General features: G+C 40.7%; 1 protein-coding gene across 4 annotated transcripts in view; it reads right to left on the minus strand.

Moving 5' to 3' along the window:
• The window catches only part of Cnot4 (CCR4-NOT transcription complex subunit 4), a 151,949-nt gene that overhangs the window by 68,657 nt on the left and 68,557 nt on the right, over nucleotides 1-14,735 (minus strand). For all 4 annotated transcript variants that reach the window (XM_045160273.1, XM_004661188.3, XM_004661187.2 and 1 more), the window contains exon 3: nucleotides 164-361. In XM_045160273.1, coding sequence (XP_045016208.1) covers nucleotides 164-361 — 198 coding nt within the window. The remainder of the gene's footprint in view (nucleotides 1-163; nucleotides 362-14,735) is intronic.

Consider the following 14,735-nt stretch of genomic DNA (forward strand, 5'->3'; position numbering starts at 1 on the left):
CACTGGGCTCTAAACCACTATTAAAAAGTTACTTTTTCACTTTTCCTCAAGATTTATTATTTCTAAAGAAATCTTATAGTTGATAGGGGTCAACTGCTATTTCTAATCAAGATAAGCAAACAGAAGAACATCAAGTAGACAAAGAAAACAGATGAGAACTTACTTCGGGGTCTGCTAGGCGCTGAGACAGACCTACAACAAAGACGAGGTTTTTTTGTACCACACGTACACTAGCCAAATGTTTGCGATTTTCTGAGATTTTCTGTTTTCTTTCATTTTGTTTTTGTTTTTTCTCATTTTTTATCCTCTGCAATTCTTCCTGGGAAAGTGGTTTATAAACTGCTGGGTCTTCTGGATATGGCTATAAGCATTAAAAAAAAAAAAAAAAACAAAAAAAAACAGGAGTTAGTATAAAGTAAAAAGCTGCATAAATCATATTTACCCAATTGTGTCTGTTAGGTATATGGTTATTATAGTTTTCCTAAATGTCTCGATTGTTTAAAACAATTTTCACTTAATAAAAATTAAAATAAAATATGGCTTCGTACCCCACTCTCAGTATATTTAACTTGGGCTGGAGAGATGGCTTAGCAGTTAAGGTGTTTGCCTGCAAAGCCAAAGGACCTCAGTTTGACTCCCCAGGACCCACGTAAGCCAGATGCACAAGGTAGTGCACGCATCTAGGGTTTGTTTGCAGTGGCTGGAGGCCCTGTACAACCATTCTCTTCTCTCTCTCTCTGTCTACCTCTTTCTCGTGCTCACTCTCTCAAATAAATAAATTAATTTTTAATATTTTTAAATTAATAAGCTAGCACTAAAAATACTTTTTTTTGGAGTTTAGTAGAAGACACTGTTAGTACCAATATTGAAACAACAACATAATTAACTTGGCATTTCCCAGAGTATCTAGCACACAGTTTACAGGAAAATTAAGCCTCAAATATACTGTGTAGGATAGCTAGGCATGATGACATATGCCTTAAAACACAGCTTGTGACTACAGAGTGAGTTCTAAGTCAGCCTGGGCTACAGTAAGACCCTATCTCAAAAATAAATAAATAAATAAATAAAAGAAAAAATAATATACTTTGTAAGAGCCAAACAATATATATGCTCTCAACCAAATATGAACTTCAACAAATATTGAAGGAACCCTACTATGTGTAGGTTTGTGTAGATTAATAAAATTATATGCTTTAAATACATATATACACACACACCCAAACGCCTATTCTAAGGATGAAGATGGGCAAATAAATATTTAGATATGCTGGCTCACAAAAGAGAATTTATTTTATTTTATTTTTTATGTTATCTATTTGCCACAGACAGAAAGAAAAAGAAAGCATTGGCACACCAGGACCTGTAGTGTGCTAAGTTGAATAGAGAGCCCCAATATATTTAGGATTTTATTAAAGTTTGTAATTTAGACCTGAAGCCACCTGTTGGGCAGAGATGTCACTGTGAGTGGATCCTGGGGTCCAGCTCTAAGGTGTGGGGGTGGATTTGGAATTCCAGTCTAAAGACATGCAAAGGGCCTGAGCTTTGCCTGGAGTTCCTAAGTGTGCTGTGTGTACTGGTGCTGCTGGTGGCTTTTGGCTTTTCTCTCTGTGCTTAGACCTGTGAAAGCAGGCCAGCTTCTTCTGCCATTATGGAACTTGCCCTGCTTCAGTAAATCCCTTCCTCCCATAACTGTGCCTGGTCTGGAAGCTCATCCCAGCGATGTGAAGCTGTCAACTACACCTAACCACTACAAACAAACTCCGGATGCATGTGCCACTTTGTGCTTCTGGCTGGGAAACTAGATCTGCAGGCTCTACAAGTAAGCATCTTTAACCACAGAGCAATTTCCCCAACTCTGAGAATTTATTTTTTACATTTACTGGTCATGTGGCCTTAAGCAACTTGAATTAGGCTCTATGCCTTGCATCTTCATAGGTAAAATGAAAATAATTTTAAAGGTTGATATAAAGTTAAAATAATACCCATAAGGTCAATAATTGCTAATAACTGTGCATGTCATGTATGTCCTTATCTTTTTTCTTGGAATTATTAATATTTTCATTCCTATCACTAATACCAGGGCTACAGGTGGTCCAAATACAAATACAGAGTCAGTGCTGAATCCTAACCCATACTCTCTAAAATCATAGAATCTTTCTGCTCTCATCTTCTCATCTGCAAAATGGAAATCCATTTAGCCAAAGAATTTATTCAAGAATTAAAAGAAAGTCAGGGGGTTGGGGATTTTTAGCTCAGTGGATGAGTGCTTGCCTAGCAAGCGCAAGGCCCTGGGTTCGGTCCTCAGCACCAAAAAAAAAAAAAAAAAAAAAAAAAAAGACAAAATCATAAAAAGACCAAAAAAAAAACAAGGGAACTAAAAGAAAGTCAGGTGTGGTGGCACATGCCTTTACCTTTAGTCCCAGCACATGGGAGGCAGAGGTAGGAGGATCACTGTGAGTTTGAAGCCATCCTGAGATTACATAGTGAATTTCAGGTCAGCATGGGCTACACAAACTGCCTCCTAAATTTTTTTAAAAGACAACATGTTTATAAAGTGATTAAAACTGGGCTGGAGAGATGGCTTAGCGGTTAAGCGCTTGCCTGTGAAGCCTAAGGACCCCGGTTCGAGGCTCGGTTCCCCAGGTCCCACGTTAGCCAGATGCACAAGGGGGTGCACGCGACTGGAGTTCGTTTGCAGAGGCTGGAAGCCCTGGCGCGCCCATTCTCTCTCTCTCCCTCTGTCTTTCTCTCTGTGTCTGTTGCTCTCAAATAAATAAATAAATAAATTAAAAAAAAATAAAGTGATTAAAACTATATCCTGCATATAAAATACTTATATTTATTAGTACTACTAATAAATATTGTATGTTACAAAAGGAAGATTGGGTATAAATTATACGATCATTATATGCATCAATATGTCAACCTAGGTGGGGTCAGCAAGGTTCATTTCAGAGAGCCTGTTGTTTCTAAGATGTATGTCAAACGAGTTTGCTTTTCTTTCTTTTTTTCCTCCACTAGTAAGATACATTTTATGATTGGAAACACGAACAAAGCTCCAAAAAGGAGATTGAGTGGTTGCTCAGTGGTCAAAGGTGCTTGCTTGCAAAGCCTTCCAACATGGGTTTAGTTCTCTAGCACCCATGTAAAAGCAGATGCAGAGTGACACATGCATCTATGATCCTAACATGCCCATGGCATGGGAAGCAGATTATCAAAAATCTAAAGCTCACACAGGTCAGCTACTATGAGTTTGTTGGTAGTCTGGAAGTGCATCTGCGGTGACAAAAGACCCTGCCTGAAAGAAGGCAGAGTACAGACACCTCAAAATTGTCCTCCAATCACAATACATATGCTCATACTTACACGTACTAACACACAAAATTTTAAAATAATTTAACTCCAATAAGTAAGTTGATTTTAAAAATGTATGCGAAGATCCCAATATGTTAATTTTCATTGTCGATTTGACTGGATTTAGAATAACTGAGTGGAACCCCCCTCTGGGCATGTGTGTTTCTAGACAAGATTAGCTGAGGAGGGAAGACCCACCCTGAAAATGGGTGGTACCATTCCATGTGCTGAAATAGCTGACTGAATAAAAAGGGAAGAAGAAAGGCAGCTGGATGCCAGAATACCTACCCCTTTCTCTCTCTGCTTCTTGCCTGCCAACAGGACGAAACCAGTTTCTAGTGCTAGCTGCAGGAATACCACAAGCTCATTCATCACCATGCCTTCTATCATGACACACTGTATCTCTCAAACAATGAGCCAAAATAAACCCTTCTGTTTTTTGTTTGGTTTTGTTTTAGAAATAAGTCTTGCTCTAGCCCAGGCTGACCTGGAATTCACTCTGTAGCCTCAGGGTGGCCTTGAACTCACAGAGACCCTCATACCTCTGCCTCCTGAGTGCTGGGATTAAAGGTAGGTACCAACCACCAGGCACAGCTAAAATAAACCCTTCTTCACTGAAGTCGCTTTCATCAGTTAATTTGGTGGAAGTAACACATAGGGTAACAAATACAAGTGGGAACCACTGTTAGTTAGGAAATTGTGCCTATCAAAATACAGAAGTGGGAAAAGCTAGTGAAACTGGACAAATCAGCAACTCTGTGCTCAAATGAAAAACTGACTCAATAAGCAAGGAGGAGAGTGATCAATAAAGACACCCAACATCAATTTCTGGCCTCCACATGTATGTGTTCACCTATATACCCACACGTGCACCCATATAAACATGCATACACAGACATTAACACCACACAAATGTATATATACAGACAAAAAATTAAAAACAAAAGTTGGAGAGATGGTTCAGTGGTTAAAGTCACTTGCTTACAAAGTCTGACAGACCTGGTTCAATTCCCCAGTACCCACATAAAGCCAGATGCAAAGTGGTGGGTGAATCTGGAGTTCATTTGCAGTGGCTGGAAACCCTGGTACATCTATACTCACTCTCTGCCTCTTTCTCTCTGTCCGTCTCTCTCAAATAAGTTTTAAAAATATTAAAACAGCCTTTAATTCCAGCACTCGGGAGGCACAGCAAGGAGGGGATCGCTGTGAGTTCAAGGCCACCCTGAGACTACATAGTGAATTCCAGGTCAGCCTGGGCTACAGTGTGACCCTACCTCCAAAAAAATTGAAAATGGGGGATTTCCTTTTTTTTTTTTCTTTTTTCTTTTAAAAGATTTTATTTATTAGAGATACACAGAGGGGGGAGAGAAAGAGTGTCAGAATGGGTATGCCAGGGCCTCTAGACACTGCAAACAAACTCCAGATGCATGGGCCACATCTGGCTTACATGGGACCTAAAGAATCAAACCTGGGTCCTTAGGTTTTGTAGGCAAGCGCCTTCTCACTAAGCCGTGTCTCCAGCCCCAGGGGATTTCCTTTATATGTTCAACTTCTACTAGTATTATTCTAAGCTCTATAGAAATTTGATTCCTTTCCCTTTATGTCCACTTTCAGCTTCAATTTACTGCTTTTTGATAAATTTTATTTATATTCTTCACAGTTTACTGTATCATTAAAGAACTTACATATCTGGTTATCCAAAAAAAAGGGGGGGGGCCTGGAGAGATGGCTTAGTGGTTAAGTGCTTGCCTATGAAGCCTAAGGACCCCAGTTCAAGGCTTGACTCCCCAGAACCCACGTTAGCCAGAGGCACAAAGGGCCACATGCGTCTGGAGTTCGTTTGCAGTGGCTGGAAGCCCTGGTGTGCCCATTCTCTATCTGCCTCTTTCTCCCTCCCTCTCTGTCACTCTCAAATAAATAAAAATGAACAAAAAATAATTTAAAAAAAGATAGGGGCTGAAGAGATGGCTTAGCAGTTAAGGCACCTGCCTGCAAAGGCTAAGGACTCATGTTCAACTCTCCAAGTCCCATGTTAGCCAGACACACAGTGACACAAGTATACAAGGTTACACATGTGCACCAGGGGGCACATACATCTGGAGTTTGACTGCAGTGACTGGAAGCCCTGGCATGCCAACTCTCTCTCACACTCTCACTCTAGCATAAAAAAATTTAGAGGTAGGTGGCTAGAGAGATAGCTCAGAGGTTAAAGGTAACTGCTTGCAAAGCTTGACAGTGTGGGTTTGATTCCTAAGTATCCATGTAAAGTCAGATGCACAATGTGGCACATGCAGCTGGAATTCATTTGCAATGACAAGAAAACTGACATGCAGGTCAACTTTCTCTCTCTCCCTCCCTCCCTCTCTCTCTCTCTCTCTCTGAAATAAATCTCTTTTAAAGAAGATGTAGGCAGAGCTGGGCATGATGGTGGATGCCTTTAATCCCAGCACTTGGGAGGCAGAGGTAGGAAGATCACCATGAGTTCAAGGCCACCCTGAGACTACATACTGAATTCCAAGTCAGCCTGTGCTACAGCAAGACCCTCAAAAAAAACAAACAAACAACAACAAAGAAAAAGATGAAGCACACAGGATTCTTAACAGACTTACAGGATATACACACTATCTAAATCAGTACTTGACCTTAACCAAAAGGTAAAGAAACAATCCACATTAACAAATCTAAAGTTCTTCACTAACTTGTATGGCTCAGTAACCTGACCTTTTAAAAGAAATTATCATCACTGGCGTGGGGAAGAGAAGGCATGCCTGTGGAGATCAGAGGGCAACCTCACTTTGGGTCTCTCCTTTCACCTAGTTTAAAACAGATACACTCAATGTCTTGCTGCTCAGAAGGCGAGACTGGCTGGCCCTTGAGTTTTGGAATTGTCTTTACTGCCTCCCATTGCCTTAGGCACATAGGGATTACAGAGCTATGCAGCACTGCAGGCTTGGCTCTTGCCATTGGTGGTGGGTGGACAACTCTGATAGGAAAGCTTGAGGAACAAGTACCTCTAGTTTATAAGCAGTATCCTCGGCCTACAAACCTGACTTTTGATGATCTTTTGGATTTTCTACAGGATCAAATACAAAATTATAATGGATCCTATTAAGTTCCCCAACCCCTTACTAGAACTCTGTGACACTATAAAATCCCCATTAAAGATGAGGCAAAGGGGCTCTCTAGGCTCAACAGTTAGAGTGCTTTCCTCCGAAGCCTAAGGAGCGAAATTCAATAACCCAGTACCCACATAAACCAGATGCACAAGGTGGTGCTTGTGTCTGGAGTTCATTTGCAGTGGCTGGAGGCCCTACCATGTCCCTTCTCTCCCTCCAATATATATATTTTTTTAATATGACGCTAGGATAGAGATACGGCTTAGCAGTTAAGGAACTTGCCTGTGAAGCCTAAGGACCCATGTTCAACTCTTCAGGTCCCACGTAAGCCAAAGGCACAAGGTGCCACAAGCGTGCAAGGTCGCATATGCACTCAAGAGGGCACACGTGTCTGGAGTTCAATTGCAATGGTTGGAGGCACTGGAACAGTAATCAATTCTCTCTCTCTCCCTCTCTCATTAAAAAATTAAAAAAAAAAAAAAAGGATAGAGCCGGGTATGGTGGCACAAGCCTTTAATCCCAGCATTCGAGAGGCAGAGGTAGGAGGATCACCATGAGTTATAAGCTACCCTGACACTATGTAATGAATTCCAGAACAGCCTGGGCTAGAGTAAGATACTACCTCGAAAAGCCAAAAAAAAAAAAAAAAAAAAAAAAAAGATGGGCTTGAGAGATGGCTTTGTGGTTAAGGCTTCCCTGCCAAGCCAAAGGTCCCACGTTTGAGTCCCCAGGACCCAGATAAGCCAGATGAACAAGGTGGCACATGTCTGGAGTTTGTTTGCAGTGGCTAGAGGCTCTGGCCCACCCGTTCACTACCTGCCTTTCTGTCTCTAAATAATTAAATAAAATGTTAGAAAGAGTATAGCCGGCCAGGTGTGGTGGCACACACCTCTAATCCCAGCACTTGGGAGGCAGAGGTAGGAGGATTGGTATGAGTTTGAGGCCACCCTGAGACTTCATAGTGAATTCCAGGTCAGCCTGGGCTAGAGTAAGACCCTACCTCAACTCCCCTCACCAAAAAAAGAAAAAGAGTATAGCTGGATGATATGACCAATGTGCAATATATCCATACAGTTAAGTTCTCAGTATTAAAATATTTTAAAAAAATCAGGCTAAGTAATATATAAAAACCAAAAACTGATGTATAAGGAAAATCAGGGTGCAATATCATGTTTCATCAAGCATGGTGTTGTTGTATAATATGTTAAATATCATAACTGGATTGTGCTGTTACATTAGTCTTTTTTCTGTGCAATTCAATTACATCTTTTTTTATTTTTTGGTTTTTGAAGGACAGTCTCACTCTAGTCCAGGCTGACCTGGAATTCACTATGTAGTGTCAGCGTGGCCTTGAACTCACAGCAATCCTCCTACTTCTGTCTCCCAAGTGCTAGGATTAAAAGCATGTGCCACCATGCCTGGCTTCAATTACAATTTTAAGTGCATTTTGAAAATATATTTCCATGAGACTTCCACTTTACCTTTATGGAAAGTTAACTGCTACATAATACCAAAAAAGAAAAAAAAACAAACAGGAGAACAAGTAACAAAATAGCTTACTATAATTTATCCTCTAAATATTTCTTATTCTGGCAACTTAAAGCAGCTTATAAACACAATTTTTCAAATTTTTACATGTCTGTGAAGTTGCATCTCTGTTATCACAAGGAATTAAGTAAAACTGTCTGGGAAATATAAAATAGGGTAAATTAATCACAAATGGCAAATACATAATCAAAAGCATATTACCCTTAACTTGTGCAGTTTTATTAAAAGGTTTAAAAAGCACACATTCCATGACAGTCCTTTCTCTGCACATACACTATCATATATAACTAATACACAAACCCAACCTGAGTAAATCAATAAACTAATGCAATGAAATGTGGAAGGTAGGTAGAGTGTAAAGATGGGAGATGAGTAAATTTGAATAACAGCAGAGAATGAGTCCTCCAAAGCTAATTAATACTGGCTTTTCACAGATACCTTTTTGTTTGTTTGTTTGCTTGCTTTGTTTTTCAAGGTAAGGGCTCACTCTAGCAAGGCTGACCTAGAATTCACTATGTAGCCCCAGGTTGGCCTCAAACTCACAGCAATCCTCCTACCTTGGCTTCTTGAGTCATTCAAGCATGTAAGCCCAAGACTCCAGAGGCTCAGGCAAAAAGACTGTTATACATCCTTAAAGGTACTATTATGTATTACACAGCAAACTACTACTGCTAAAGATTGCTATGGAGACAGATATAGTCACTATGCTACTTTCAACAAACCAGTTAGCATGGTTTGTAATCTCTACTGTAATCACTTCTTCTATACATTTAGTTACGTTCTCACTCTACTTCAAATGCTACATATGTGTGTGTGTGTGTGTGTGTGTGTGTATATATATATATATATAAATATATATATATTTATATATATATATATATATAAAATGTGTGTGTATGTATGTGAACACACACACACACACACACACACATACATAGACGTCTTCCCGCTTATTTTTACTGGGCTTGAATAGAGAACGATCTTTAACTTGTATGGAAAGATTTTCTGTCACTGAATTTTGCTTACTCCTGTCAGGGCTTCTCTATGTATTTCTTAGTCGGAAATAAGCCCATTTATTTTTGTTCTTTGTTTTTTAATTAAACACTTAATCAGCTTTAACTTCTCCTTTTCATGCCAATAATTCTAGATATTTTGAGCTGTGTTCCAATTATTAATTCAAAATAATTTTTAATTTTCTGCCAGGCCTGGTGGTACACACCTGTAATCCTCACTCCTCTAGAGGCTAAAGAAAAAGAATCAAAAGTTGAAGCCCTGCTTGGACTTAAGTTCAAGATACGACTAAGCAAGTTAGAGACGTTTTTTTCAAACTTCAAAATGTAGGAACTCAGTGGTAGCTTAATTTTTTTGTTTATGTTACTTTCTAAAACATGTTTTCAACCTCGTCTTCCAACACTTTGCTTAATTGTCTTAAATAATAATTCTCAATAACAAGTTATTGTTCACTCAGTGTTTTTTTCATATCAGCCAGTTTCATGACCCATATCTTTTATCTTTTCTGAGATGAAAATAACACTTCTGTTGAAGCTTCCATTCTCTTGTCCAGTCTCTGGTTTCCATGGAAGCAAACAGTATCTGACACTGTGTCAGTGCGCTTATGTTCATACATCTCCTACTCCTATCACATCTTTCTCAGGCTGGTGCTCTTAAAGGCACACACAAAGGCAATCTAAGAGATGACCAAGCAACCTGCACCAAAGTTTAGCAGCTAAGATCAAAGAGGAACATAAAACTGTTCTGTAAAATCTTATTTTGGCTTTTCAACATTCTTCTTATTTATTATTTATTTATTTGAGAAAGGCAGAGAGAGAGAGAATGGCAGCTTTGACGTCTCTCCAGGCCTCGAGCAGTTTTTCTCTATGTGAGCACAACCAGTAGGCTGATCTAAAAACACTAAAAACAGACCTGCTGGTCTCTGAGATTACAGTTTTATCATTACTAATCCGATGTTCAGCAATCTCTTGGGCAAGGCTAAGGCAGGTTACCCAGCTCATGGCAATTAGATATTAAAGCTTCCAGGAGGCAGTGTATTGTTGGGGGCGGGCTTATGAGTGTTATAGTCAGTTTCCCCATGCCAGTGTTTGGCACACCCTCCTGTATCTGTTGTCCACGATGTTGGCCACGGGTGATGTCCACACTCTGCTCATGCCATTGTTTTCCCTGCCATTATGAAGCTTCCCCCTCAAGGCTATAAGCCAAAATAAATCTTTTTTTCCCCAGAAGCTACTCTTGGCTGGGTGGTTTCTACCAGCAATGCGAACCTTACTGCAATAAGATGAATGCCTTTAATCCAAGTACCTGGGAGGCAGAGGTAGTAAAATCATGGTAAGTTCAAGACTAGCCTGAAACTACAGAGTTCCACATCAGCCTAGGCTAGAGTAAGACCTTACCTTGAAAAGCCAAAATAAATAAATAAATAGTAAATAAATCTTAAACACACACATACACACACATAATACATGGACTCTGGAAGGCAATTCCTAGGCCCAGAGTTGGGTTGTTCCCCCATAGTGAGCTATTGGCCAGAAAGACCCATGAGGCCCCCAAAACAATGTAGGCTACTGCTAAAAGGTAGACCCTATTGCTGAAGACCCCATAGGCTGCAGATACAGGACATCAAGTTACCATGCTAGAACCAAAAGGGACACTAGCTGCCATCTGGCAAGCCCTCCTAGTGCTGAAAAGCACTATTAGAACCTTTGGAAGAAAATGGTCACCAACAGCATAAATAAGCAAGGGACCCTGCAGACTATGAAACCAACCAGCCCGACAAAAAGTACACACTTGTGCAATAGTGGCACACAACCTATGCAAATAACCTGATGGGACATGAGGCCTGCTCAGTGGGAGAGGTACTAGACTCAAGTTAGAATCACATGGTCAGGAAACTCAAGACTTCAGAAAAATGCCCTCGCTGCTCTCTGGAGAAGAAGAATGGGCTTGCACAGCAAGAATCTGTCAAATAACTTTTCACACTCCCTTTAACCCAAGCTGCTCTCACTCTTGGTTTGGAGAATCTGTTTTATTTTACAGATGGCAGAGAAAATGGAGAAGAATAGAGATCCATTGATAAGACAAGAAGGTAACTGCCTACCACAAGACTTGCCACCTCTTACACATCTGCCAGGGCCTGGGAAAACTTGCAGTGGAAGTGATGCCATGAACACAGCTTTTACTACTAGTCTGACAACCACCTCCAGGGGGATGGTGGCAGACATGGTGATCAAACACAACCTATTAAAGCAGAAATCCAGAAGCTACAAAGAACTCAACATTAAGTCAGACTACCAATAGGCTTGCCATGGCTCAGGGAACACTGTGGAAGAGGGAGTAAAAAGATTTTAAGAGCCGGGCGTGATGGCGCACGCCTTTAATCCCAGCACTCAGGAGGCAGAGGTAGGAGGATTGCCGTGAGTTCAAGGCCACCCCGAGAATACAGAGTAAATTCCAGGTCAACCTGGGCTAGAGTGAGACCCTACATCAAAAATCAAAAAAAAAAAAAAGATTTTAAGAGCCACAGAGTGGGTGGGAATACCTTGAGGCATGGTCCCCCCACTACCTCACTGGAACTGACTGAGGCCTTCATGACCCCACAGAAGATCCCATAATCCCACTGAGAAGGGCCACAGGGAAATAGGAACAAAGGAGAAGGAATAAAAGAATATATAATCTGCTTTACAGAAAATCAATCAGGGGCTGGAGAGGTGCCTTAGCAATTAAGGTGCTTGCCTGCAAAGCCAAAGGACCCAGGTTTAATTCCCCAGGACCCAGGTGAGCCAGATGCACAAGGTGGCGCATGAGTCTGGAGTTCACTTCCGATACTACAAGGCCCTGCTGCACTCATTCTTTCTCTCCCACTACCCACCACTTTCAAATAAACATTTTTTTAAAATCAATCACTAATTTTAGTCAAAAAAAAAAAGGCAGGCGTGGTGGCACACACCTTTAATCCCAGCACTCAGGAGGCAGAGGTAGGAGAATCAACATGAATTCAAGGCCACCCTGAGACTCCACAGTGAATTCCAGGCCAGTCTGGGCCAGAGTGAGAACCTACCTCAAAAACCAAAAAGAACAGATTTGAGTTTGTTTAAAGACAGGATCTCACTCTGTAGCTTGAAACTTACTGTGTAAGCCAGACTGGTCTCTGGCAATTTTCCTGCCTCACGTTCCCGGGTGCTGTTATTATATGCATGAGCCACCATACCTACTTTAGACATTTCTTTCTCAGTCATCTTGTTTCATATCAATACAACCTTTCTGACCAGAGGATAATTATAATTTTCTCCTTCTAGTTCTTTAATTTCGTTCTCCTCTACTTTTAGTTCAATTCTACTGAAACTGCTCTTGGCAGGTATTAAAATAAGCAGATCTTCTATGCTGTTTAGCTTTTCTTTCATACCATCACTATCATTTTGCAGTTTTTCAACACAATCTCCAAATTTACTAATAGTTGCTCTTTATACCCATTCTATTCTTTAGGTCATCTATAAGAATTTTCATTTCAAGATCCTTCTAATTGGATCTTTTGAAAAATAATCTTTTCATGGGGCTGGAGAGATGGCTCTGCAGTTAAGGTACTTGCCTACAAAAGCCTAAGGACCCAGCCTCAATTCCCCAGTACCCATGTAAAGCCAGATACACAAAGTGGTGCATGGTCTGGAGTTCCCTGGGTGCCCCTTTCTCTCTTTCAAACTGTGTGTGTGTGTGTGTGTGTGTGTGTGTGTGTGTGTGTGTGTGTTGCTTTAAAAAATACATTATTTGGCACAAATGTCATTTTTATAGTTTACACAAAGGTTATTAATAATGACATTTTTTAAAGCCCCTTTCTGTTTGCTTCTGCATTATAGGATCTTCGATTATAGGATCTTCTGATTGTTTTGTGCTTCTTTTTCATGTTGGTTTTTCTGAAACCTTTAGTAACTCTGATGTGGTCAAGCTCATCAATTTTTCAATGCCTCTTCTGTTTACTACAAGATGCTCTTAGCAAACACATGGTATTGGACAGCTGTGACTGTATCCAATCTGCTCCCAAGTTAAGCATCTATTTGCTCCAAAGTGTTTCCATTCACCTAAGACTCTAACCTCAATTTGTAACCAATGTTGTAGAGACTACAAGGCAGCAAAGTGGGTTGGATTCATACAGCTGCTTCAATGTCATAATCAACCAATCACAATGATAGCTTCACATCTTAGAACACTATTATGCTTTTCACTGTTTGTTTGTTTGTTAGTTCGAGGTATGGTCATGCTCTAGCCCAGGCTGACCTAGAATTCACTATGCAGTCTCAAGCTGGCCTCAGACTCACAGCAATCCTACCACCTCAACTTCCTGGGTGCTGGGATTAAGGGTGTGTGCCACCATATGAGGGAAGGTGGGAGGGGACAGCGCAAGAGAGACAATGAGTGAGAATGGGCGCACCAGGGCCTCTAGCAGTTGCAAAGAACACCAGATGTATGTGCTACTTTGTGTATCTGGCTTTACAAGGGTACTGGGAAATCAAACTCAGTTCATTAGGCTGTGCAGGCAAGCGCCTTAACCACCAAGCCATCTCTGGTCCTCTGCCACAATTTTTATTAACAGTCTTGCACTGCAAACTCCCCAGCACTAAGCTAAATTTCCATCGTTATTTTTTTTGAGGTAGGGTCTCCCCATAACCCAGGCTGACCTGGAATTCTAAGTAGTCTCAAACTGCCTTGAACTCACAGTGACCCTTCTACCTTTACCTCCCAAGAGCTAATATTAAAGGTATGTACTACCATGCCCAGGCCATCCCTCTTTTTACTTTTTTATTTTGAGACAAGGTCTGATTAAGTTGTCCAGACTGGCCTTGAACTCACTCTGTAGTCTAAGCAGGACTTGAACTTTGATCACCCTGCCTCAATTTCCTAAGTGGCTGCAATTACAGGCTGGTAACCCCAGCCTAACCAATGCTTTCTTTAAACTGGCCCCAATGGCCTTCTGTCTTCAGAGACTTCTTATATTGTCTGGACATCCTAGGGCATCTTTTTTTTAAAAAAAAAAAAAAAATCTTTTTTTGTTGTGTATTTTATTTATTTGAGAGTGACAGACACAGAGAGAAGCAGATAGATAAAGAATGGCTGAGCCGGGGAGATGGCTTAGCGATTAAGCACTTGCCTGTGAAGCCTAAGGACTCCGGTTCGAGGCTGGGCTCCCTAGGATCCATGTTAGCCAGATGCACAAGGGGGCGCACGCATCTGGTGTTCCTCTTAAGTGACTGGAGGCCCTGGCACACCCATTGTCTCTTTCTCTCTAACTCTGTCTGTCCCTCTTAAATAAATAAATAACCTAAATAAAGCAAAACTTTAAAAAAAAAAAAAAAAAAAAAGAATGGCTGAGCAAGGGCCTCCAGCCACTGCAAACGAGCTTACGTGGATCCTGGAGAATCGAGCCTTGAACCGGGGTCCTTAGGCTTCATAGGCAAGCACTTAACCGCTAAGCCATCTCTCCAGGCCCCTAGGGCATCTTTTGATTAGTAAGCAACTTTTCTAAACTTACTTTGTTTTCATCTCTAAAATATTCTATATTTTCTCTCCTTTCTGAGGAGTTCAAGGAATTCTATATAATTTCATAAGATTGGAAAGATTTTCTTTGTAATTGCCCCAAATAACTGATTTTTCCCTAGTGGCAATTTAATAATTGGTCTGTGATTGTTTGGAAAGAATGTCATCTAAGCA

Source organism: Jaculus jaculus, chromosome 10, assembly GCF_020740685.1.
Source record: "Jaculus jaculus isolate mJacJac1 chromosome 10, mJacJac1.mat.Y.cur, whole genome shotgun sequence".
Lineage (NCBI taxonomy): Eukaryota > Metazoa > Chordata > Mammalia > Rodentia > Dipodidae > Jaculus > Jaculus jaculus.